The 23146-nt window shown below is 41.3% G+C and overlaps 2 protein-coding genes and 1 long non-coding RNA gene across 4 annotated transcripts in view; all 3 read right to left on the bottom strand.

The window, feature by feature from the left end:
- Positions 1 to 2907: 2907 nt before the first annotated feature.
- LOC125012006 (zinc-binding protein A33-like) lies at positions 2908 to 7852 on the bottom strand. Its single transcript, XM_047591597.1, has 5 exons — positions 7848 to 7852; positions 6969 to 7629; positions 3303 to 3413; positions 3062 to 3147; positions 2908 to 2953 (listed from the first exon to the last, which is right to left on the bottom strand). The coding sequence occupies exons 1-5, from the start codon at positions 7850 to 7852 to the stop codon at positions 2908 to 2910; spliced, it is 909 nt and encodes a 302-aa protein (XP_047447553.1).
- Positions 7853 to 11894: 4042 nt separating this feature from the next.
- Positions 11895 to 23146, bottom strand: part of LOC125012833 (testis-expressed protein 43-like) — a 33728-nt gene continuing 22476 nt past the window's right edge. The window contains exon 4 of the mRNA XM_047593010.1: positions 11895 to 12027. Coding sequence (XP_047448966.1) covers positions 11982 to 12027 — 46 coding nt within the window. The 3' untranslated portion in view covers positions 11895 to 11981. The remainder of the gene's footprint in view (positions 12028 to 23146) is intronic.
- LOC125012837 overlaps positions 12153 to 23146 on the bottom strand; it is a 16660-nt gene continuing 5666 nt past the window's right edge. For both annotated transcript variants that reach the window (XR_007113321.1, XR_007113322.1), the window contains exons 2-3: positions 21005 to 21113; positions 12153 to 12315 (exon numbers count right to left, since the gene is read on the bottom strand). This is a non-coding gene — a long non-coding RNA (uncharacterized LOC125012837). The remainder of the gene's footprint in view (positions 12316 to 21004; positions 21114 to 23146) is intronic.

Genomic DNA, 23146 nt, shown 5'->3' with positions numbered 1-23146 from the left:
TAGAACTTTTCCTACCGTGATGCAACACAAAGGTGCTTCACACCAATAAAAACATAGAACATTACACCAAGAAACAGAATCAAGGACCCGCGCCCCACATGTACACATACAGACACATATAGACACATTACACACACACAAGCGCACACACGTCCACACTAAACACCAGAATACACACTAAAAGTTGTCAATGAGACATGGCTGGACACGGGAGCTTAAGTCATGGAGGACGCTATCTTTGGGGAGGGGGCCTGTCCACGCGAGGGGGGGTCCCAGCCCTTAACCATAGGGGAGAAAACGGGCCCCACACCTAAGTGCAGAGCGTCCAACCACCCAAGGGACAGCGCCCCCACTGGTAGAAAGGAACAGCCCCACGCGTGGCAGGCCCCCACGAGGAAACACTGGAGAACTAATAAACTAAAACAGAAAGATATTAAAACAAGTACATAAAATAAATAAAAATAAAATAACTAAAAGACCCTTGGTCTCATAAGAATAGGTTATAAAAGTAATTAAATAAAACAAGTTAAAATAAGTCATGTAAAACAACCTAAATATAAATCAACTGTGATAAAAAACAGTGGCTGAAGAAAAAAAATCAATGATCCAGGTGCGTCAACGGTTAAAATCTGTTGAGGTAAAATACTCAACCTGATGTCAGTGATTTTACTTCTGGCGTGGTTCTCACAAAGGGCGTTGTTAGATAATTTAGCGGATATATTAAAATTAAAGAGTTTAGCATATGGTCTAATGTGGAGAAAAGGAATTTGGGGTCATTTTTATTGTCTGTAATTAGTTGTTGGAAGTGTAAAATTCTGGCCTGTTTGACTGAGTTATTGTAAGTTTTGAGGAGTTCCCGTAATATTCATGATGAATAGTTAGCTTTTTTTTTCCTCCATCTCCTCTCAGCGATCCTGCAGTTTCTTTTCAAATGTTTCTTCATTTCTCCAGGGGTGGTGTAGGTCTTGCTTTTAAAGTTTTTTGTTACCAATGGAGCCAATGAGCACTGCACTTCAGTTTGTTGTTTAAATCATTGAAAATTTAAAATCACAGGACGCTGGTAAAATCTCTGCAAGGAGTGCTCTTAGACCTGGATAAAAATTTGCACCCAAATTCAGGAGTAAGGTCGCGTTTCCTCACCGTTCTCATTGGCGCCACCTGCTGGTTAAAACTGGCGATGTTAAAAAACACAGAAATATTCAGACACAGCGAGATCCACCACAGGATATGACCAGGTCCAGGGTGCGCCCCCTGCCGTGGGTCGGCTGCATGATGTTGGTTAAAATCAAAGCATTGTAAAATGTTTCAAAGTTCTGTGGACATAGAGTCCAAGGAGACATCCACGTGTAGATTAAAATCACCAGTTTCTTATAAACCCTGTTATATGACGTATGGATAGATGATAACAGATGTGAAAAGTCGCTGATGAAGGAGGCGGTGTAATGGGGTGGTCTGTAGATGGGGGACACAGAGGATAGGTGGGCTGCTAAAAACAAAGGCATGATACTCAAATGATGTGTCCCTGTCAAAAAGAACCTCATTTGAAAACCCATGTTATTATTTTATAAACTGATGCGTCCCCTCCTCCTTGTCGGGCCCCCCCCCCCCCCCCCCCCCCCCCCGTGGAGAAGAAAAAATAAAATTTGGTGGGGAAGCGTCAGTGAGAACAGTGCATCGGTGCCAAACCATGTCTCTGTAAGAAGAAGGCAGTCCAGGTTATTATCTACAATTACATCATGAACAGTGAACGATTTGTTCACCAGAGAGTGAACATTCAGCACAGCCTTTTAATGTCTGCCTCATCATGTTGCTTTAGTGGAATGTTAAAAACGTTATCTGTTTCTAAAATCTGCCCTGTGTCGTGTTGTCTGTGTGTAATGTTTGGGTTGGGATTGTGTGGATATTGTCCTGTTGTTCTGGGGTCAGTGGGAGGGGTTGTGTAAAGTGTGTGTGGATGCAGTGGAGAAGGGGGGTGTCTGTGGAGGAGAGTCAGGAGGTGGAGTGAACAGTCAGGTTGATGTTGATGGATAAAGTCGTGAACCCTCCTGGTTTGGATGGAGGCCATGCTGTTTAAAAAGGCGGGGCCCTGTTTAAAAACAATGAGCCAATAAGATGAGCCCCAAACCCTGTTAGTTCCAGTCTCTTAATCTCTTTCCGTCCAGTCCCAGTATCAGTTAGCTCCCTGCCTTTCCTGGTATCAGATAATACTTTAGCTTCAGCTTTTTGAACCAGTTTTCACGCCCCAGTTCCTGAGTTGTCCTACCACCTGACTACTACCCTCCAGTTTACTTCATCCTATGAGGCAGCCACCCTCTCACCCTGCACCACATGTGGTTTATGAATGGACCTGCTTAGTGTCCACCTGCTAGCTATGACCCCCCCACCATCTGTTCCAGTTCCTGAGTCAGATAGCAATCATCTGATAGCCCTCAGCCTGACTATTTAACTCTCTGCTGATTCCACCTCATCCAAATCCAGGAGTCTCCCTTTCAGGGGATCTAGACCTTCAGGACATCTCCCTCTAGGAAGCGAGGCCACCGACTTCCTCTGAGCCCCACATCTCCAGTATCCTGGTGTTAGCTTAGAGCCAGCTACTTCCAGACTGCTAGCCTCCAGCCTCTCTTCAGTCAGCTAGCTCAGTATCGTTGAGGAAGTTTCTTTCTTAGAGTGAACTCACAACATCAAGTGTCTTTCAGAGATGTTTTTTTTCCAATAATCCTCACATTGCATCAAGGTGTCAAGATAAAAATAAGCTGAAAAGAGTTGAAAATTCATCACTCAGTCAAGAGGAATGAGGAAACTGATTCACTGGTTCACAAAACTTTATTGATGAGATTTGTGTTGCAGCTGAAACCACGTTAAACACGTGTGTGTGAAGTTTTTTGTGGTGAAGGACTGATCTGGTCCTCAGGTTTGGTAAACCGCTGGTCGTCCCCCCACAGAGCTGTTGTACCTGCAAGAAAACAGCAGCAAGATGTTTCACTGATTTTCAGCAAATCACCCAGAAATATCTTCATTTAGGTTCCTGAACACAGCATCTGAGTGAATGTCCCTGCTTCACCTGGAGAAGTGGGAGGGGGTGATGAGCTGTCGTCTGTCTGGCTGAGAGGAGCCCAGGAGGAGGAGGAGGTCTGGGTGGAGCGCTGGCTGTGGCAGAAACGTTTCTCGACCACAAAAACACAAAGACCCCTCCAGGGGAAAGCACAGGGATCCCAGCCAGAGCTGCGTCTAAACCCACACATTCCACACAGTCAGTCTGACGCACAGTCTGCAGGATGCGTTTGTTCCTCCACTGGCCCTACCTTCATCAGCAGCCTCTGGTTCTTCATGTCCTTTTTTTCCATGGCATCACGTACAGTTTGGGGATCAGGGGATGTCCGGCTGAGAACGTTGGGATGTGGGAGCGGGAACGTCTGGGAGGGAACATGACAGTTAGTGTGGATTTCAGATTTCAAACGTTAGGAAGTAGTCCAACAACAGTCTGATTATTTTCACCTCATCAACAGCTGCATTTTTTCTTTATTATTTGGAAAGAAACTAAATTATTTTCCATCACATCATGATTTATTTCCCAGTTCTGTTTTTATACTTTGTTTTTTTTGTTTTTGTTTTGAGGATTTTATTTCTACTTTATCAATCTCTGAGTCCAGAGGAATGTTATGTTTAATAAAAGAATAGTTTTTATTTCATCTGCTCTGTCTGAACTTAGCATTTAGTAAAAACTCATCAGTAATAAATCAGTGAATAATCTGTGCTTCACCTTGTACTGATGCAGATTTATTTTGCTTTAGTGGAGACGTGACGACCTGACGATTCTGCTGCAGCCATCTTTTTATGTTTCTGTTGCCCAGTAGAGAAAGAAGTCCTGTAAACTTGTTTTAGTTCCAGGATTATTTGCAGCCCACTAAACAAAGTGTGGTGAATCAGAGGCTGCAGAATTCCAGCTGGAGAAGGAACCCTTAAATTTCTTCTCTAGACTGCTGCTGTTTTTGCTTGTTTGCTGTTACTCTTAAAGCAGAACCTCAGTCGTAGGAACGTGTCAAATATTTGTGCTTTAATTAAGTCCTGGATTGAAAAGAGAAAACACAAAAAATGTGACAGTTTAAAAGGTTTGATGAGGAGAATTCATGGTTTAAAGAAATGTCAAACACTCCTGCAGTGAAGTGCTCTACAGTTGAAAATGAATTCATGGTTTTAACTGTCCTGTGTTGCAGCAGGATTTGCAGAATTGTGATGTGACGTTTACTGTGCCCTCTATGTCCTAATAATCTGGTTTCCCCAAACAGGCTGGGATACCTGGAAGAAAATGAGAGCTTGGATTTCCTTGACAGAGAAGATGGCGAGCCCAGAAATCCATCAGACGCCACTGGGACCAGATGGTCCCGTCCTCACTCTCCATCAGTCCAGTTCTCCAGTGTGGAAGGAGGGCTAAAGCCTCACTTCCTCCCCCTTGACTTTTTGTCAGATTCAACTAAAGTGACTAAATTTTTAGCTGAAACAAAAACCTTGAAGTGAAACTTGAGTGTTGTCACATTTTCCAGACATTTGGTCCCACACACAAACTAAACTGGAATCATCTCTGAGTTCATGTTTGACGTGTGAAGCTCAGCTGAAAGTGTTTATTGCTGCACGGGAAGACTAATCTGTCCACTGGCGCAATTCATTGGAAGTAGAAGGACCCTGTGGCTCCAGCTGCTCACTGTGTCTCTTCAAAACCTCCCACTCACTTATTACTGGTTCAATACACTCAAGTCCTCTGAAGGAACCTGTAATGTGTCAGCTGTTTCCAGTGGAATAATCAGTAACTCTACTCGCTCGTGTGGCTCAGAGCTCCCTGCAGCGTCGGCCATGTTTGTTGACTGTCAGAGTCGCCGTAGAAACCCTCCCCCCAGTGCATCATGGGGCTTGGGTAGGATTACAAGGACAGACCCTGGGAGTGAAGCTCTCAGCTGTTGGTCCCAACTGGAGTCTCAGTTAGATTCTACAAGACACGACTGAAGATTTACAATAAATACTCAGGTAGCAGCAGGACAGTGACTTTCTCAGCATATTACTGCATCTGATGACACAAATGTAAATTTTCAACATTTCCTCTTTGTGTTAATATATAAAAAAATAATCATATTGACTGTAAAACATTAAACGTTTCACAGAAATTAAATGTGTAGGAGTCAGTGTTGTTGGTAGAAACTGACAGTGGAATAAACTGACACTAAATAACTCCCATGTGACCTGAAAGCATCAACAACAACTGAATTTAACCAAATCTGACCAGTGACATCTCTTTAACACAGAATGAATCTACAATAGAACAGGAAAGAGGAAGGAAAACAAATATCAGAGTAAAAGTGAAACGTTTATAACAGAATAAAACTTTATTCTTCAAAATAAAATCAGATCAGTGAATCTGTTTCTATGTTTATTTTCACAAACAGTTACATTAACACATGTATAATTAAAGTAAACAGTAGAAATGGTTTACATGTCAAAATGAATAACATAAATTTTAGACCCTCTTGTGGTCAAATTGGGAACAACACTTCCATTTTTAACATGAATAAAACATAAAACTTAAAGTTTGTACAATCAGAAAAGATCTTATTTACTTTTTTATTTACTTTTTTAACAAGTAGCATTTGATTATTTCTACTTTTTTTTCTAAATGTAACAATAAATAAGACGCAAGTGCTTAGAATCTTTTAACATCGTCTTATTCCAGCTGATAGAGATATCATCTTACTACCAAGTACACATGTACTGTAGTCACTGCATTTTCTGATGAGGCAGAAATGAAATGTAAGATGTTTCTTCTCGATTAAATAATAGAAATCACCCTGATTCTGAACTCATTCAACACCTCAACCAGAACTGGACCAAGAGTTGATAAAAAGAACATTGACTGTTTTATTTAACGTATAAGTCAAATTCTATTATTGTGTACATCATAGAATCCATTAAAATAAATAAACTCGCTATCATGCATCAAACGTGACGATGAAACCAGTCAAGAAGGAATGTGGCACAAAGCTCTGTTAGTGGAAAACAATGGTGCTGTTTGTTTTCTGTAGTTCCACCATATACCCACTAGATGGAAGCAAAGGACCACGTGTTAAATTGAGGCTCAGTGATTCATATCTTTTACCAACATATGCAAATAATTCAACAAATCACATGTGGGCAGTTGTATTTGTAGTTTTAAAGCCGAGTCTTTTAGAGACATTATCACAAAAACACCACACACTCTGTTTATGACCTAATTACAGGAAGTTAATAACATGAGAAGAAGTGACTGGACACACTGAGCATGTTTGTTAGAAGCCAAGAGACATCATTCAGATTATAGTTTTGATCAGAGTATTTACTGAAACAACATGTGACTTTATTCTGTTATAATCTATTAAACATGAGCAGAAATCAAACAACATAAAGGTTACATCCTACACAATTTTTAACACAACTAAATCATTGGCAACCACCAGATCATTCATTTCAGACGGTTGGATTAACAGGTTCTGTGAACCAAGGAAATAAATGAGTTCTGCTGTAGAATAAAATAAGAACAATCAATCAGACACAATGATTTTAGATTCACTGAACCACTGAAAATCTCATTAGAACATGTTAAAGGATAAAATAACTCATCAGTGAAGGAAAAAAAACTTTCAGATTAAAAATATGTTCTTGTTCTCATCAAATCTTAACATTTATTTTCGATTGAAACATTCACAGACACTTTTAACCACTGTTGAGGTCTACATGTTTAATTTTGCACATTCAAAATAATTCATTTAAAATTACAATCTACCTTCAAGTAGAATGAAAAAGTCTTTTAGTGGAAACTATCATTGTTGTGTGATGATGACTTTACAGAGAAATGAACCTTGAATGATCGTCACAGAAAAACAAACATCTCTGAACATTACAGAGAAATCTCACTTCTGATTTAAAATCAGAGGTTTTTGGCGCACCAGCTTTTGCAACACTGAAATATGGGAAGGTTTCTCAGTGAAAGTGTCTCTGTGAGTGTAGATGTGAGTCATGTCTTCAGAGTTGTAGAAGGACACCTCCCCCCTGTCATAGTCCAGCTGGACTCTGATCCTCTGGAGACTCTTCTTCACTGTCACAGTCTGACTAAGACCATTAGTGTATTTTCCATCACGATGCCATAAACACCAGAATCCATATTCTGGTGAAGCCGGACACTCTCCCTTCCTGTCAACTGACTCTTTAACTAAACCAACAATCCAGCTACGATGATCTCCCACCTCCACCTCCCAGCTGTGTTTCCCTGAGCTGAAGCCCTCAGAGCCCAGAACATTGGCATAGTTAGTATTTCTCTCTGGATTGTTAGGAAGCTGCTGGTCTGTGTCTCCACGTCTCACACTGGTCAGATCATCAGACAGATAGAGACGGGGGTGAGCAGTGTTTGGGTCCAGAATGACAGGACTAAAGTGGACCTTCTCCTTCATCTTCTCCCAGACTCTGAAGGCCAGGTTGCCCAGGTGTTTGGCCACATCTATCAGGGCTCCTGAGACCAGCTGTGGATCTGACAGTGAGCACTGGGCTTTGGCTCTGGTCTGAGTGGCTTTATAACTGCTGAGGAATGGCACCTGGGTTTCTGCAGCTTTTCTTCAACAGCAGAGATACTGTCTGACAGAGAGGAGATCTGCTCCCTGAATCCTCTTCATCTCTCTGCTCACAGTCTTCCCCTTCTGCTCCTCTTCCCTCAGAGCTGCTAGTCGGGAAACTCCTCTTCCTCTTTCAGGAACTGGGGGGAGCTTGTTGAACTCTGCTTTTGATCTGCCTCTCTGTGGACAGCAGCTGCTTCTTGGAGTGTTAAATTTCACCTCATTGTATGTTTCCTTCACTTGTTTGTTTTTTGTTCCTCTTGTCCTCCAGAGACTTTAAGTCAGATTTCAGTTTGCTCCTTCAGGTCACTGACTGCTTGTTCTATAGGAACCACTTTGTGATTGTGGTGGAGAAAAACTCACAGACAGGACACACAACTCTCTGCTCATTCTCACAGAACAGTTTAGGCTCTTCTTTGTGTTTACTACAAACCTCCATTAATGACTTCTCTTTCCCCTTTTCTGTCTCAGATGATCCAGATTTCTGTTTTCCAGCAAAGGAGTCAGACAGTTCCTTCAGTGCAAAGTTCACTACGGGACGATCTTTTGAGGATTTTCTTTTACAAATAGGACAGTTTTTGTTTTTAGCTTGTTCCCAGAATTTCTGCAGGCAGCTTGAACAGAAGTTGTGGTTGCAGCTCAGAGACACAGGATCTCTGAAAGTCTCTGAACACACATGGCAGCTCAGATAACTTTCAAGAAGAGCAACTTTCTCAGCCATTTGTAACTGAAGTAGTTTCAACAGCAGGACTCACCAATGTACAGTCTCTTCACTTTTCCTCTTAAAATCTTCCAAATATGTCCATTTACAGCAGAGATCGTACACCCTGTAATGGCGCCTGTGCTCATTCTCAATCTACTTTCAATTTCTTTCTTTTACGTCACTCAGGTGAATTTATTACCTGTCAGAGAAGGTGAACTGTCATTTTATCTCCAGCAGATGGCGCCATGACGTCCTCTACAGCTGAATATTCTGCTTTTATTTTCGTACAAATCAGTCTCCTTGTTCTTTTTTTAATTGTCTTCTACTCAACTAAGCATTCAGGTCTTTAATCTCATAAAAATACTAAACATTTAAAAGGATGAGGTTTGTGCTTCAGTCCTCCAGAGAGGAGTTAATATTTCTAGTTGTCTTAAATCTCACAGTAAACCAGTTTGACTACATTTGTTCTTCATGAGTTTTAACAGGAAACCCTTTTTCTACCCAACAAGTCAATGAATTAAAACAACAACACGACCAAGCAGACTTTTTATCTGAGGATAAACTTTGGGGTTTTATTGTAGCCTATATGTCAACTCCTGAAGTTCATCTGTTAATAAGGAGTCTGCTTAGTTCATTCACAGTGAGAGGATAAAGACCTGAATAGGGACAGAGTCTGTTCTTATTATGGTCCACAGGGAAGTGTCCTTTAAACCTTTTCTATCAATCAAATTTTATTTGTATAGAACTTTTCCTACTATGATGCAACACAAAGTGCTTCACACCAATAAAAACATAGAACATTACAGCAAGAAAGAGAATCAAGGACCCGCACCCCCACATGTACACATACAGACACATATAGACACATTACACATACACAAGCGCACACACGTCCACACTCACCCGAATACACATTAAAAGTTTTCAATGAGACATGGCTGGACACTGAGGCTTAAAGGGATGGAGGACGCCCACCTTTGTGGAGGGGGCCTGTCCACGCCGAGGGGGGTCCCAGCCCTTAACCATAGGGAGGACGGGCCCCACACCTAAGTGCAGAGCGTCCAACCACCCAAGGGACAGCGCCCCCACTGGTAGAAAGGAACAGCCCCACGCGTGGCAGGCCCCCACGAGGAAACCCTGGAGAACTAAAACACTAAAACAGAAAGATATTAAAATAAGTAGATAAAATAAATAAAAATAAAATAACTAAAAGATGCTTGGTCCCATAAGAACAGGTTATGAAAGTAAATAAATAAAACAAGTTAAAATAAGTCATGTAAAACAACCTAAATATAAATCAACTGTGATAAAAACAGTGGCTGAAGAAAAAAAATCAATGATCCAGGTGCGTCAACGGCCAAAATCTGTTGAGGTAAAATACTCGACCTGATGTCATTGATTTTACTTCTGACATGGTTCTCACAAAGGGCGTCGTTAGATAATTTAGAGGATTTATTAAAAATTAAGGAGTTTAGCATATGGTCTAATGCGGAAAGAAAAGGAATTTGGGGTCGTTTTATTGTCTGTAAATTTGTTGTTGGGAAGTGTAAAATTCTGGCCTGTTTGACTGAGTTATTGTCTAAGTTTTGGGAGTTCCCGTAATATTTCATGATGAATAGTTAGCTTTGTTTTCCTCCATCTCCTCTCAGCGATCCTGCAGTTTCTTTTTAAATGTGTCTTCATTTCTCCACGGTTGTGTAGGTCTTGGTTTTAAAGTTTTTGTTACCAATGGAGCCAATGAGCCCTGACTTCAGTTTGTTGTTAAAATCATTAATGATAAAATCACAGGACGCTGGTAAAATCTCTGCAGGAGTGCTCTGTAGAACCTGGATCAAATTTGCAGCCACTTCAGGAGTAAGGTCGCGTTTCCTCACCGTTCTCATTGGCGCCACCTGCTGGTTAAAACTGGCGATGTTTAAAAACACAGAATTGTCAGAAAACAGCCAGATTCACCACAGAGGACAAAACCCACGGACAGACCACAGGATTGACCAGGTCCCCGGGTGCGCCCCCTGCCGTGGGTCGGCTGCACGATGTTGGTTAAAATCAAGCATTGTAAATGTTTTAAAAGTTTGTGGACATAGAGTCCAAGGAGACATCCACGTGTAGATTAAAATCACCCGTTCTTATAACCTGTTATATGATGTATGGATAGATGATAACAGATGTGAAAAGTCACTGATGAAGGAGGCGGTGTAATGGGGTGGTCTGCAGATGGTGACACAGAGAATAGGTGGGCTGCTAAAAACAAAGGCATGATACTCAAATGATGTGTTACTGTCAAAACGAACCTCATTTGAGAACATGTTATTATTTTATAACTGATGCAGTCCCTCCTCCTTGTCTGTCCTCCCGGTGGAAAAAAAAATAAAATTTGGTGCGGAAGCGTCAGTGAGACAGTGCTCGGTGCCAAAACCCTGTCTCTGGGAGAAAAGGCAGTCCAGGTTATTATCTAAAATTACATCATGAACATGAACAAATTTTTTCCCCCAGAGAGTAAACATTTAGCACAGCTTTTAATGTGTGTGCTCATCATGTTGCTTTGTGGAATGTTAAAAACGATGTTCTGATCTAAAAACTGCCCTGTGTCGTGTTCGTCCTGGTGTAATGATTGTTGGGATTGTGTGGATATTGTCTGTTGTTCTGGGGTCAGTGGGGAGGGGTTGTGTAAAGTGTGGTGTGGATGCAGTGGAGAAGGGTGTGTTGTGGGGAGAGTCAGGAGGTGGAGTGAACAGTCAGGTTGATGTTGATGGAAAAGTCGTGAACCCTCCGGTTTGGATGGAGGCCATGCTGTTTAAAAAAGTGGGCCTGTTTAAAAACAATAAAACCATAAGATGACTCCAACCTGTTAGTTCCAGTCTCTTAGTCTATTTCCAGCTCCCCGTCCCAGTAAACAGTTAGCTCCCTGCCTTTCCTAGTAAACAGATAATACTTTACCTTCGCTTTTTGAACCAGTTGCACGTCCAGTTCCTGATTGTCCAACCAAACCCGATACTAGCTTCATGTCTACTTCTCCTATGAGGCAGCCACCCCCTCACCTGCACCACATGTGGTTTGAATGGACCTGCTTAGTGTCCAGCCTGCTAGCTATGAGCCTCCCCACCATCCGTTTTCCAGTTCCTGAGCAGATAAGCAATCATCCTGATAGCCCTCAGCCCGACTTATTTTTAAATCTCTGCATGATTCCACCTCATCCAAAACCCAGGAGACACCTTTCAGGGGGTCTAGACCTTCAGGACATCTCCCTCTAGGAAGCGAGGCTACCCCACTTCCTCTGAGCTCCACATCTGCCAGTATCCTGGTGTTAGCCTTAGAGCCAGCTAGCTTCCAGACTGCTAGCCTCAGCCTCTCCTCAGTCAGCTAGCTCAGTATTTGTTGAGGAAGTTTCTTTCTTAGATTGAACTCACACAACATCAAGTGTCTTTCAGAGATGTTTTATTGCAATAATCCTCACATATGCATCAAGGTGTCCAGACTCCCAGAGATAAAAAGAAGCTGAAAAAAGAGTTGAATTCATCACTCAGTCAAGAGGACTGATGGAAAATGATTCCCCTGATTCACAAAACTATTATTGATGAGATTTGTGTTGCAGCTGAAACCAAGTTAAACACGTGTGTGTGAAGTGTTTGTGGTGAAGGATTGATCTGTCCTCAGGTTTGGTAAAGCCGTCTGGTCGTCACCACAGAGCTGTTGTACCTGCAAGAAAACAGCAGCAGATGTTTCACTTGATTTTCAGCAAAGCCATCGAAACATCTTCATTTGGGTTTCCCGACGCAGCATCTGAGCTGAATGAGCTGCTTCACCTGGAGAGTGGGGGAGTGATGGAGCTGTCAGTCCTGTCTGGCTGAGAGGAGCCCAGGAGGAGGAGCAGGAGGAGGAGGAGGAGGTCTGGGTGGAGCGCTGGCTGTGGCAGAGACGCTCCCGACCACAAAAACACAAAGACTCCTCCAGAGGAAGCACAGGGATCCCAGCCAGAGCTGCGTTCTGAACAACACATTCACACACAGTCAGTTTGACTGCACAGTCTGCAGGGAGGTGCGTTTGTTTCCTCCACTGGCGCCTACCTTCATCAGCAGCTCTGGTTCTTCATGTCCTGTTTCCTGGCATCACGTACAGTTTGGGGATCATGGGATGTCCGGGTGAGAACGTTGGGATGTGGGAGCGGGAACGTCTGGGAGGGGAAAGTGACAGTTAGTGTGGATTTCAGATTTCAAACGTTATGAAGTAGTCCAACAACAGTCTGATTTTTTTCAATCATCAACAGCTGCATTTTTTCTCTATTATTTAGAAAGAAATAAAATTATTTTCCATCACATCATGATTTATTTCCCAGTTCTGTTTTTTTACTTTGTTTTTTTTGTTTTTGTTTTGAGGATTTTATTTCTACTTTATCAATCTCTGAGTCCAGAGGAATGTTATGTTTAATAAAAGAATAGTTTTTATTTCATCTGCTCTGTCTGAAACTTAGCCCTTTTTGTAAAAACTCATCAGTAATAAATCAGTGAATAATCTGTGCTTCACCTTGTACTGATGCAGATTTATTTTGCTTTTAGTTTGGGGACATGACGAACCCGACGATTCTGCTGCAGCCATCATTTATGTTTCTGTTGCCCAGTAGAGAAAGAAGTCCTGTAAACTTGTTTTGTTCCGGATTTTTGCGCTCCACTAAACAAAGTGTTTGGGTTTAAAACAGAGGCTGCAGAATTCTAGCTGGGAGAAGGAAACTTGTTTTTTTTCTAGATGCTGCTGTTTGTGCTTGTTTGCTGTTACTCTTAAAGCAGAAACCCCAGTGTAGGAAACGTGTCAAATATTTGTACTTTAATTAAGTCCTGGATTGAAAGAGAAACACATAAATGTGACAGTTTTAAAGGTTTAATGAGGAGAATTCTGGTTTAAATGATCAAACACTCCTGCAGTGAAGTGCTCTAAAAGTTGACATGAATTCATGGTTTTTAAATGCTCCTGTGTTGCAGCAGGATTTACAGAATTGTGATGTGACGTTCACTGTGTCTCTATGTCATAATATTCTGGTTTCTCCACAGGGTGGGATCCCTGGAAGAAAATGAAGTTTTTGGGTTCTCCTTGACAGAGAAGATGGCGAGCCAGCATCCATCAGACGCCACTGGGCCAGATGGTCCCGTCCTCAACTCTCCATCAGTCCAGTTCTCCAGTGTGGTAGGACGGCTAAAGCCTCACTTCCTCCTCCTCGACTTTTTGTCAGACTCAACTAAAGTGACTGATTTAGCTGAAGCAAAAAACCTTGAAGGAAACTTGAGTGTTGTGACATTTTTCCAGACATTTGGGCCCACACACAAACTAAACTGAATCATCTTGACTTCATGTTTGACCCTGTAAGCTCAGCTGAAAAAGTGTTTATTGCTGCACTGAAGACTAATCCGTCCACTGGCGGGGCAATTCATTGGAAGTAGAAAGGACCCCCTGGCTCCAGCTGCTCACTGTGTCTTTCAAACACCTCCCACTCACTTAGATACTGGTTCAATACACTCAAGTCCTCGAAGGAACCTGTAAAAGTGTCGCTTTTCCAGTGGAATAATCATAACTCTCTCACTCATGTGGCTCAGAGCTCCCTGCAGCGTCGGCCATGTTTGTTGACTGTCAGAGTCGCCGTAAGAAACCCTTCCCCCAGTGCATCATGGGGCTTGGTAGGATTTACAAGGACAGACCCTGGGAGTGAAAGCTCTCAGCTGTTGGTCCCAACTGGAGTCTCAGTTAGATTCTACGAGACACGACTGAAGATTTACAATAAAGACTCAGGTAGCAGCAGGACAGTGACTTTCTCAGCATATTACTGCATCTGATGACACAAACGTAAATTTTCAATATTTCCTCTTTGTGTTAATATATAACAAATAATCATATTGACTCTAAAACATTAATAGTTTCACAGAAATCAAATGTGTAGGAGTCAGTGTTGTTGGTAGAAACTGACAGTGGAATAAACTGACACTAAATAACTCCTGTGACCTGAAAGCATCAACAACAAGTGAATTTAACCAAATCTGACCAGTGACAGCTCTTTAACACAGAATGAATCTACAATAGAACATGAAAACAAATATTAGAGTAAAAGTGAAAAGTTTATTTCAAAATAGAACTTTATTCTTCAAAATAAAATCAGATCAGTGAATTTGTTTATATATTTATATTCACAAACAGTTACATTAACACATGTATATTTAAAATAAACAGTAGAAATAGTTTACATGTCAAAATGAATAACATCAATTTTACACCCTCTTGTGGTCAAATTGGGAACAACACTTCCATTTTTAACATGAATAAAAAACATAAAACTTTTTATAAATTTTCTACAATCAGAAAAGATCTTATTTACTTTTTTATTTACTTTTTTAACAATGAGCATTTGATTATTTCAACTTTTTTTTCCTAAATGTGACAATAAATAAGACGCAAGTGCTGAGAATCTTTTAACATCGTCTTATTCCAGCTAATAGAGATATCATCTTACTACCAAGTACACATGTACTGTAGTCACTGCATTTTCTGATGAGACAGAAATGAAATTTAAGATATTTCTTCTAGATTAAATGATAGAAATCACCCTGATTCTGAACTCATTCAACACCTTAACCAGAACTGGACCAAGAGTTGATAGAAAAACATTGACTGTTTTATTTAACCTATAAGTCAAATTCTATTGTTGTGCACATTATAGAATCTATAAAAATAACTAAACTCACTATCGTGCATCAAACCTGACTATGAAACAAGTCAAGAAGGAGTTTGGCACAAAGCTCTGTTAGTGGAAAACAATAGTGCTGTTTGTTTTCTGTAGTTCCACCATATACCCACTAGATGGAAGCAAAGGACCACGTGTTAAATTGAGGCTCAGGGATTCATATCTTTAACCAACATATGCAAATAATTCAACAAATCACATTTGGACAGTTTTATTTTTAGTTTTAAAACTGAGTTTTTAGAGACGTCATCACAAAAACACCACAACATCATTCATTTCAGACAGCTGGATTAACAGTTTCTGTGAACCAAGGAAATAAATCAGTTCTGCTGTAGAATAAAATAACAACAATCAATCAGACACAATGATTTTAGTTTCACTGAACCACTGAAAAATCTCATTAGAACATGTTAAAGGATAAAATAACATATCATGGGAGGGGAAAAAAAGACTTTTAAGTCTTTAAGTGGAAAGGATAAAATAACAGTCGAGGAAAAAAAACTTTCAGATTAAAAATATGTTCTTGTTCTAATCAAATTATTAAAAAATTTTTTTAATTGAAACATTGACAGACAACTTTTAACCACTGTTTGGGGTTACATGTTAATTATTTACGTTTAAAAAATTTATTTAAAATTACAACCAACCTTCAAGCAGAATGAAAAAGTCTTTTGTGGAAATTATCACTGTTGTGTGATGGGTGACCCTTTTCAGAGAAATTAACCTCAAATTTATTGTCACAGAAAAACAAACATCTCTGAACATCACAGAGAAATCTCACTTTCTGATTTTGATGTTAGGGTTTTGGCAGCACCAGCTTTTCCAACACTGAAATATGGGAAGAGTTTTCTCAGTGAAAGTGTCTCTGTGAGTGTAGATGTGAGTCATGTCTTCAGAGTTGTAGAAGGACACCTCCCCCCTGTCATAGTCCAGCTGGACTCTGATCCTCTAGAGACTCTTCTTCACTGTCACAGTCTGACCAACACCATTAGTGTATTTTCCATCACCATGCAATAAACACCAGACTCCATATTTTGGTGAAGCAGGACACTCTCCCTTCCTGTCAACTGACTCTTTAGCTAAACCAACATTCCAGTCAGGATGATCTCCCACCTCCACCTCCCAGCTGTGTTTCCCTGAGCTGAAGCCCTCAGAGCCCAGAACAGTTGTAGAATAAGTGTTTCTCTCTGGATTGTTAGGAAGCTGCTGCCATGTGTCTCCACGTCTCACACTGGTCAGATCATCAGACAGATAGAGCCAGCGGTTTGCAGTGTTTGGGTCCAGAATGACAGGACTGAAGTGGACCTTCTCCTCCATCTTCTCCCAGACTCTGAAGGCCAGGTTGCCCCGGTGTTTGGCACATCTATCAGGGCTCCTGAGACCCGCTGAGGATCTGACCAGTGAGCACTGGGCTCTGGCTCTGGTCTGAGTGGCTTTATAATGTGAGGAATGGCACCTGGTGTTTCTGCAGCTCTTCTTCAACAGCAGAGATACTGTCTGACAGAGAGGAGATCTGCTCCTGAATCCTCTTCATCTCTCTGCTCACAGTCTTCCCCTTCTGCTCCCTCTTCACCCTCAGAGCTGCCAGTCTGGACCCTCTTCCTCTTTCGGAACTGGTGGAGCTTGTTGACTCTGCTCTGATCTGCCTCTCTGTGGACAGCAGCTGCTTCTTGAGTGTTGAAATCACCCCATTGTATGTTTTTCCACTTTTTTGTATTTGTTCCTCTTGTCCTCCAGAGACTTTAATCAGATTTCAGCTGCTCCTTCAGGTCACTGACTGCTTGTTCTATAGGAACCACTTTGTGATTGTGGTGGAGAGAAGAGTCACAGACAGGAAAACACAACTCTCTGATCATCCACACAGAACAGTTTAGACTCTTCTTTGTGTTTACTACAAACCTCCATTAATGACTTCTCTTTTCCCTTTTCTGTCTCAGATGATCCAGATTTCTGTCTTCCAGCAAAGGAGTCAGACAGTTCCTTCAGTGTAAAGTTCACCCCAAGATGATCTTTTGAAGATTTTCTTTTACAAATAGGACAGTTTTTGTTTTTAGCTTGTTCCCAGAATTTCTGCAGGCAGCTTGAACAGAAGTTGTGGTTGCAGCTCAGAGACACAGGATCTCTGAAAGTCTCTGAACACACATGGCAGCTCAGATAAATTTCAACAAGAGCAACTTTCTCAGCATTTGTAACTGAAGTAGTTTCAACAAGCAGGGGCTCACCCAAAGTACAGTCTCTTCACTTTTCCTCTTAAAATCCTCCAATATGTGTTTTCCAGCAGAGATCGTACACCCTGTAAACTGTAATCCCGGTTTTTAATCTACTTTCAATCTCTTTCTTTTACGTCAGGCAGTTGAATTTATTTCCCGTCAGACAAGGTAAACTGTTATTTTATCTCCAGGCAGATGGCGCCATGACGTCCTCTACAGCTGAATATTCTGCTTTTATTTTAGTACAAATCAGTTTCTTTGTTTGTTCACATGTTGCTCACTCTTTGATATTTAATCTCTTTTTTATTTTTTAATACTTAAGAAAACATTCAGGTCCTTAATCTCATAGAAATACTAAACATTTAAAAGGGTGAGGTTTGTGCTTCAGTCCTCCAGAGAGGAGTTAATATTTCCAGTTGTCTTAAATCTCACAGTAAACCAGTTTGACTACATTTGTTCTTCATGAGCTGTAACACGAAACATTTTCTACCAACAAGTCAGAATGAACTAAAACAACAATACGACCAAGCAGACTTTTTTATCTGAGGATAAACTTTGAGTTTTATTGTAGCCTATATGTCAACTACTGAAGTTCATCTGTTAATAAGGAGTCTGCTTAGTTCATTCACAGTGAGAGGATAAAGACCTGAATAGGGACAGAGTCTGTTCTTATTATGGTCCACAGGGAAGTGTCCTTTAAACCTTTTCTATCAATCAAACTTTATTTAATTAGAACTTTTCCTACCATGATGCAACACAAAGTGCTTCACACCAATAAAAACATAGAACATTACAGCAAGAAACAGAATCAAGGACCCGCGCCCCCACATGTACACATACAGACACATATAGACACATTACACATACACAAGTGCACACACGTCCACACTCACCCAGAATACCCCACTAAAAGTTGTCAATGAGACATGCTGGACACTGAGGCTTAAGGCATGGAGGACGCTACCTTTAGGGGGGGGCCTGTCCACGCCGAGGGGGGTCCCCGCCCTTAACCTAGGGGAGAGACGGGCCCACACCTAAGTGCAGAGCGTCCAACCACCCCAAAGGGGCAGCGCCCCCACTGGTAGAAAGGAACAGCCCCAAGCGTGGCAGGCCCCCACGAGGAAACACTGGAGATCTAAAACACTAAAACAGAAAGATATTAAAATAAGTAGATAAAATAAGTAAAAATAAAATAAATAAAAGGCCCTTGGTCCCATAAGAACAGGTTATAAAGGTAAATAAATAAAACAAGTTAAAATAAATCATGTAAAACAACCTAAATATAAATCAACTGTGATAAAAACAGTAGCTGAAGAAAAAAATCAATGATCCAGGTGCGTCAACGGTTAAAATCTGTTGAGGTAAAATACTCGACCTAATGTCATTGATATTACATCTGACGTGGTTCTCACAAAGGGCGTCGTTTTGATAATTTAGAGGATTTATTAAAATTAAAGAGTTTGGCATATGGGTTTTAATGTGGAGAAAAGGAATTTGGGGTCGTTTTTATTGTCTGTAATTAGTTGTTGGAGTGTAAAATTCTTGCCTGTTTGACTGAGTTATTGTCTAAGTTTTGAGGAGTTCCCGTAATATTTCATGATGAATAGTTAGCTTTGTTTTCCTCCATCTCCTCTCAGCGATCCTGCGGTTTCTTTTCAAATGTGTCTTCATTTCTCCACGGTGGTGTAGGTCTTGTTTTTAAAATTTTCGTTACCAATGAGGCCAATGAGCCCTGACTTTACTTTGTTGTTTTAATCATTAATGATAAAATCACAGGACGCTGGTAAAATCTCTGCAGGAGTGCTCTGTAGAACCTGGATCAAATTTGCAGCCACTTAAGGCTGCATGATGTTGGTTAAAATCAAAGCATTGTAAAATGTTTAAATGTTCTCTGGACATAGAGTCCAAGGAGACATCCACGTGTAGATTAAAATCACCAGTTCTTATAACCCTGTTATATGACGTATGGATAGATGATAACAGATGTGAAAAGTCGCTGATGAAGGAGGCGGTGTAATGGGGTGGTCTGTAGATGGTGACACAGAGGATAGGTGGGCTGCTAAAAACAAAGGCATGATACTCAAATGATGTGTAACTGTCAAAAAGAACCTAATTTGAGAACATGTTATTTTTTTTATAACTGATGCAGTCCCTCCTCGTTGTCTGTCCCCCTGGTGGAAAAGAAAAAAATAAAATTTGGTGGGGAAGCGTCACTGAGACATTAAATGTTAAAAACATTATTTGATCTAAAAACTGCCCTGTGTCGTGTTCGTCTGTGTGTAATGATTGTTGGGATTGTGTGGATATTGTCCTGTTGTTCTGGGGTCACTGGGGAGGGGTTGTGTAAAGTGTGTGTGGATGCAGTGGAGAAGGGTGTGTCTGTGTAGGAGAGTCAGGAGGTGGAGTGAACAGTCAGGTTGATGTTGAAAGGATAAAAGTCGTGAACCCTCCTGGTTTGGATGGAGGCCATGCTGTTTAAAAAGGCTGGGCTGTTTAAAAACATGAGCCAATAAGATGACCTCCAACCTGTTAGTTCCAGTCTCTTAGTCTCTTTCCTGCTCCAGTCCCAGTATCAGTTAGCTCCCTGCCTTTCCTATTCAGATATACTTTACCTTCAGTTTTCCAAGCCAGTTGCACATCCAGTTCTGAGTTGTCCAACCACCTGACTACTAGCTCCATGTCTACTTCATCCCATAAGGCCAGCCAACCTCTCACCTGCACCACATGTGGTTTGAATGGACTGCTTATGTCCAGCCTGCTAGCTATGAGCCTCCCCACCATCCTGTTCCAGTTCCTGAGTCAGATCGCAATCATCCTGATAGCCCTCAGCCTGACTTATTTAACTCTCTGCATGATTCCACCTCATCCAAATCCCAGGAGTCACCTTTCAGGGGATCTAGACCTTCAGGACATGTCCCTCTAGGAAGTGAGGCTACCGACTTCCTCTGAGCTCCACATCTGCCAGTATCCTGGTGTTAGCCTTAGAGCCAGCTAGCTTCCAGACTGCTAGCCTCCAGTCTCTCTTCAGTCAGCTAGCTCAGTATCGTTGAGGAAGTTTCTTTCTTAGACTGAACTCACAACATCAAGTGTCTTTCAGAGATGTTTATTGCAATAATCCTCACATATGCATCAAGGTGTCAAGACTCCCAGAGATAAAAAGAAGCTGAAAAAGAGTTGAATTCATCACTCAGTCAAGAGGACTGATGGAAAAATGATTCACTGATTCACAAAACTTTTATTGATGAGATTTTGTTTTTGCAGCTGAAACCAAGTTAAACACGTGTGTGTGAAAATGTTTTGTGGTGAAGGACTGATCGTCCTCAGGGTTTTATAAAGCCGTCTGGTCGTCACCACAGAGCTGTTGTACCTGCAAGAAACAGCAGCAGATGTTTCACTTGATTTTCAGCAAATCATCAGAAATATCTTCATTTAGTTCCTGAACGCAGCATCTGAGCTGAATGAGCTGCTTCACCTGGAGAAGTGGGAAAAGTGATGAGCTGTCATTCCTGTCTGGCTGAGAGGAGCCCAGGAGGAGCCCCGGAGGAGGAGTAGGAGGAGGAGGTCTGGGTTGGAGCGCTGGCTGTGGCAGAGATGCTCCCCCACCACAAAAACACAAAGGACTCCTCAGAGGAAGCACAGGGATCCCAGCCAGAGCTGCGTTCTGAACCACACATTCACACACAGTCAGTCTGACTGCACAGTCTGCAGGGAGGTGCGTTTGTTTCCTCCACTGGCGCCCTACCTTCATCAGCAGCCTCTGGTTCTTCATGTCCTGTTTCCATGGCATCACGTACAGTTTGGGGATCATGGGATGTCCGGCTGAGAACGTTGGGATGTGGGAGTGGGAACGTCTGGGAGGGAACTTGACAGTTAGTGTGGATTTCAGATTTCTAACATTATGAAGTAGTCCAACAACTTTCTGATTATTTTCACCTCATCAACATTTTTTTATTATTATTTGAAAATAAAATAAATTAATTTCCATCACACCATGATTTATTTCCCAGTTCTGTTTTCTTACTTTGTGTTTTTTTTTCTGTTTTGAGGATTTTAATTCCTCTTTATCCATCTCTGAGTCCAGAGGAATGTTGTGTTTAACAAAAGAATAGTTTTTATTTCACCGGCTCTGAATAAACTTAGCATTTAGTAAAAACTCATCAGTAATAAATCAGTGAATAATCTTTGCTTAACCTTGTACTGATGCAGATTTATTTTGCTTTCGTGGAGACGTGACGACCTGACGATTCTGCTGCAGCCATCATTTATGTTTCTGTTGCCCAGTAGAGAAAGAAGTCCTGTAAACTTGTTGTAGTTCCAGGATTATTTGCAGCTCCACTAAACAAAGTGTGGTTAAATCAGAGGCTGCAGAATTCCAGCTGGAGAAGGAAACTTGATTTCTTCTCTAGACTGCTGCTGTTTGTGCTTGTGTTTGCTGTTACTCTTAAAGCAGAACCTCAGTCGTACAAACGTGTCAAATATTTGTGCTTTAATTAAGTCCTGGATTGAAAAGAGAAACACATAAATGTGACAGTTTAAAGGTTTAATGAGGAGAATTCATGGTAGAAATGATCAAACCCTCCTGCAGTGAAGTGCTCTACAGTTGACATGAATTCATGGGTTTAACTGCTCCTGTGTTGCAGCAGGATTTAAGTATATTGTGATGTGACGTTTCACTGTGGCTCTATGTCCTAATAATCTGGTTTCTCCACAGGCTGGGATCACCTGGAAGAAAATGAGAGCTTGGATTCTTCTTGACAGAGAAGATGGCGAGCCAGCATCCATCAGACGCCACTGGACCAGATGGTCCCGTCCTCAACTCTCCATCAGTCCAGTTCTCCAGTGTGGTAGGTCGGCTAAAGCCTCACTTCCTCCTCCTTGACTTTTTGTCAGACTCAACTAAAAGTGACTGAATTTAGCTGAAGCTAAAATCTCGAAGGGAAACTTGAATGTTGTGACATTTCCAGACATTTGGTCCCACACACAAACTAAACTGGAATCATCTCTGAGCTTCATGTTTGACGTGTGAAACTCAGCTGAAACGTGTTTATTGCTGCACTGAAGACCAATCCGTCCACTGGCATCAATTCATTGAAAGTAGAAAGGACCCTGTGGCTCCAGCTGCTCACTGTGTCTCTTCAAAACACTCCCACTCACTTAGATACTGGTTCAATACACTCAAGTCCTCTGAAGGAACCTGTAATGTGTCAGCTGTTTCCAGTGGAATAATCAGTAACTCTACTCACTCATGTGGCTCAGAGCTCCCTGCAGCGTCGGCCATGTTTGTTGACTGTCAGAGTCGCCGTAGAAACCCTCCCCCCAGTGCATCATGGGGCTTGGGTAGGATTACAAGGACAGACCCTGGGAGTGAAGCTCTCAGCTGTTGGTCCCAACTGGAGTCTCAGTTAGATTCTACGAGACACGACTGAAGATTTACAATAAATACTCAGGTAGCAGCAGGACAGTGACTTTCTCAGCATGTTACTGCATCTGATGACACAAATGTAAATTTTCAACATTACCTTGTTGTGTTAAAAGAAAAAACAATAATCATATTGAATGTAAAACCTTAAATGTTTCACAGAAATCAAATGTGTAGGAGTCAGTGTTGTTGGTAGAAACAGACAGTGGAATAAACTGACACTAAATAACTCCCATGTGACCTGAAAGCATCAACAACAAGTGAATTTAACCAAATCTGACCCGTGACAGCTCTTTAACACAGAATGAATCTATAATAGAACATGAAAACAAATATTAGAGTAAAAGTGAGAAGTTTATAACAGAATCGATCTTTATTCTTCAAAATAAAATCAGATCAGTGAATCTGTTTATATATTTTACAAATTACATTAACACATGTTTTATTTAAAATAAACAGTACAAA

Source organism: Mugil cephalus, chromosome 8 (genome assembly GCF_022458985.1).
Source record: "Mugil cephalus isolate CIBA_MC_2020 chromosome 8, CIBA_Mcephalus_1.1, whole genome shotgun sequence".
Classification (NCBI taxonomy): Eukaryota; Metazoa; Chordata; class Actinopteri; order Mugiliformes; family Mugilidae; genus Mugil; species Mugil cephalus.
Note: the sequence above shows the minus strand (reverse complement) of the source record. Positions and strands in the feature narration are given on the sequence as shown.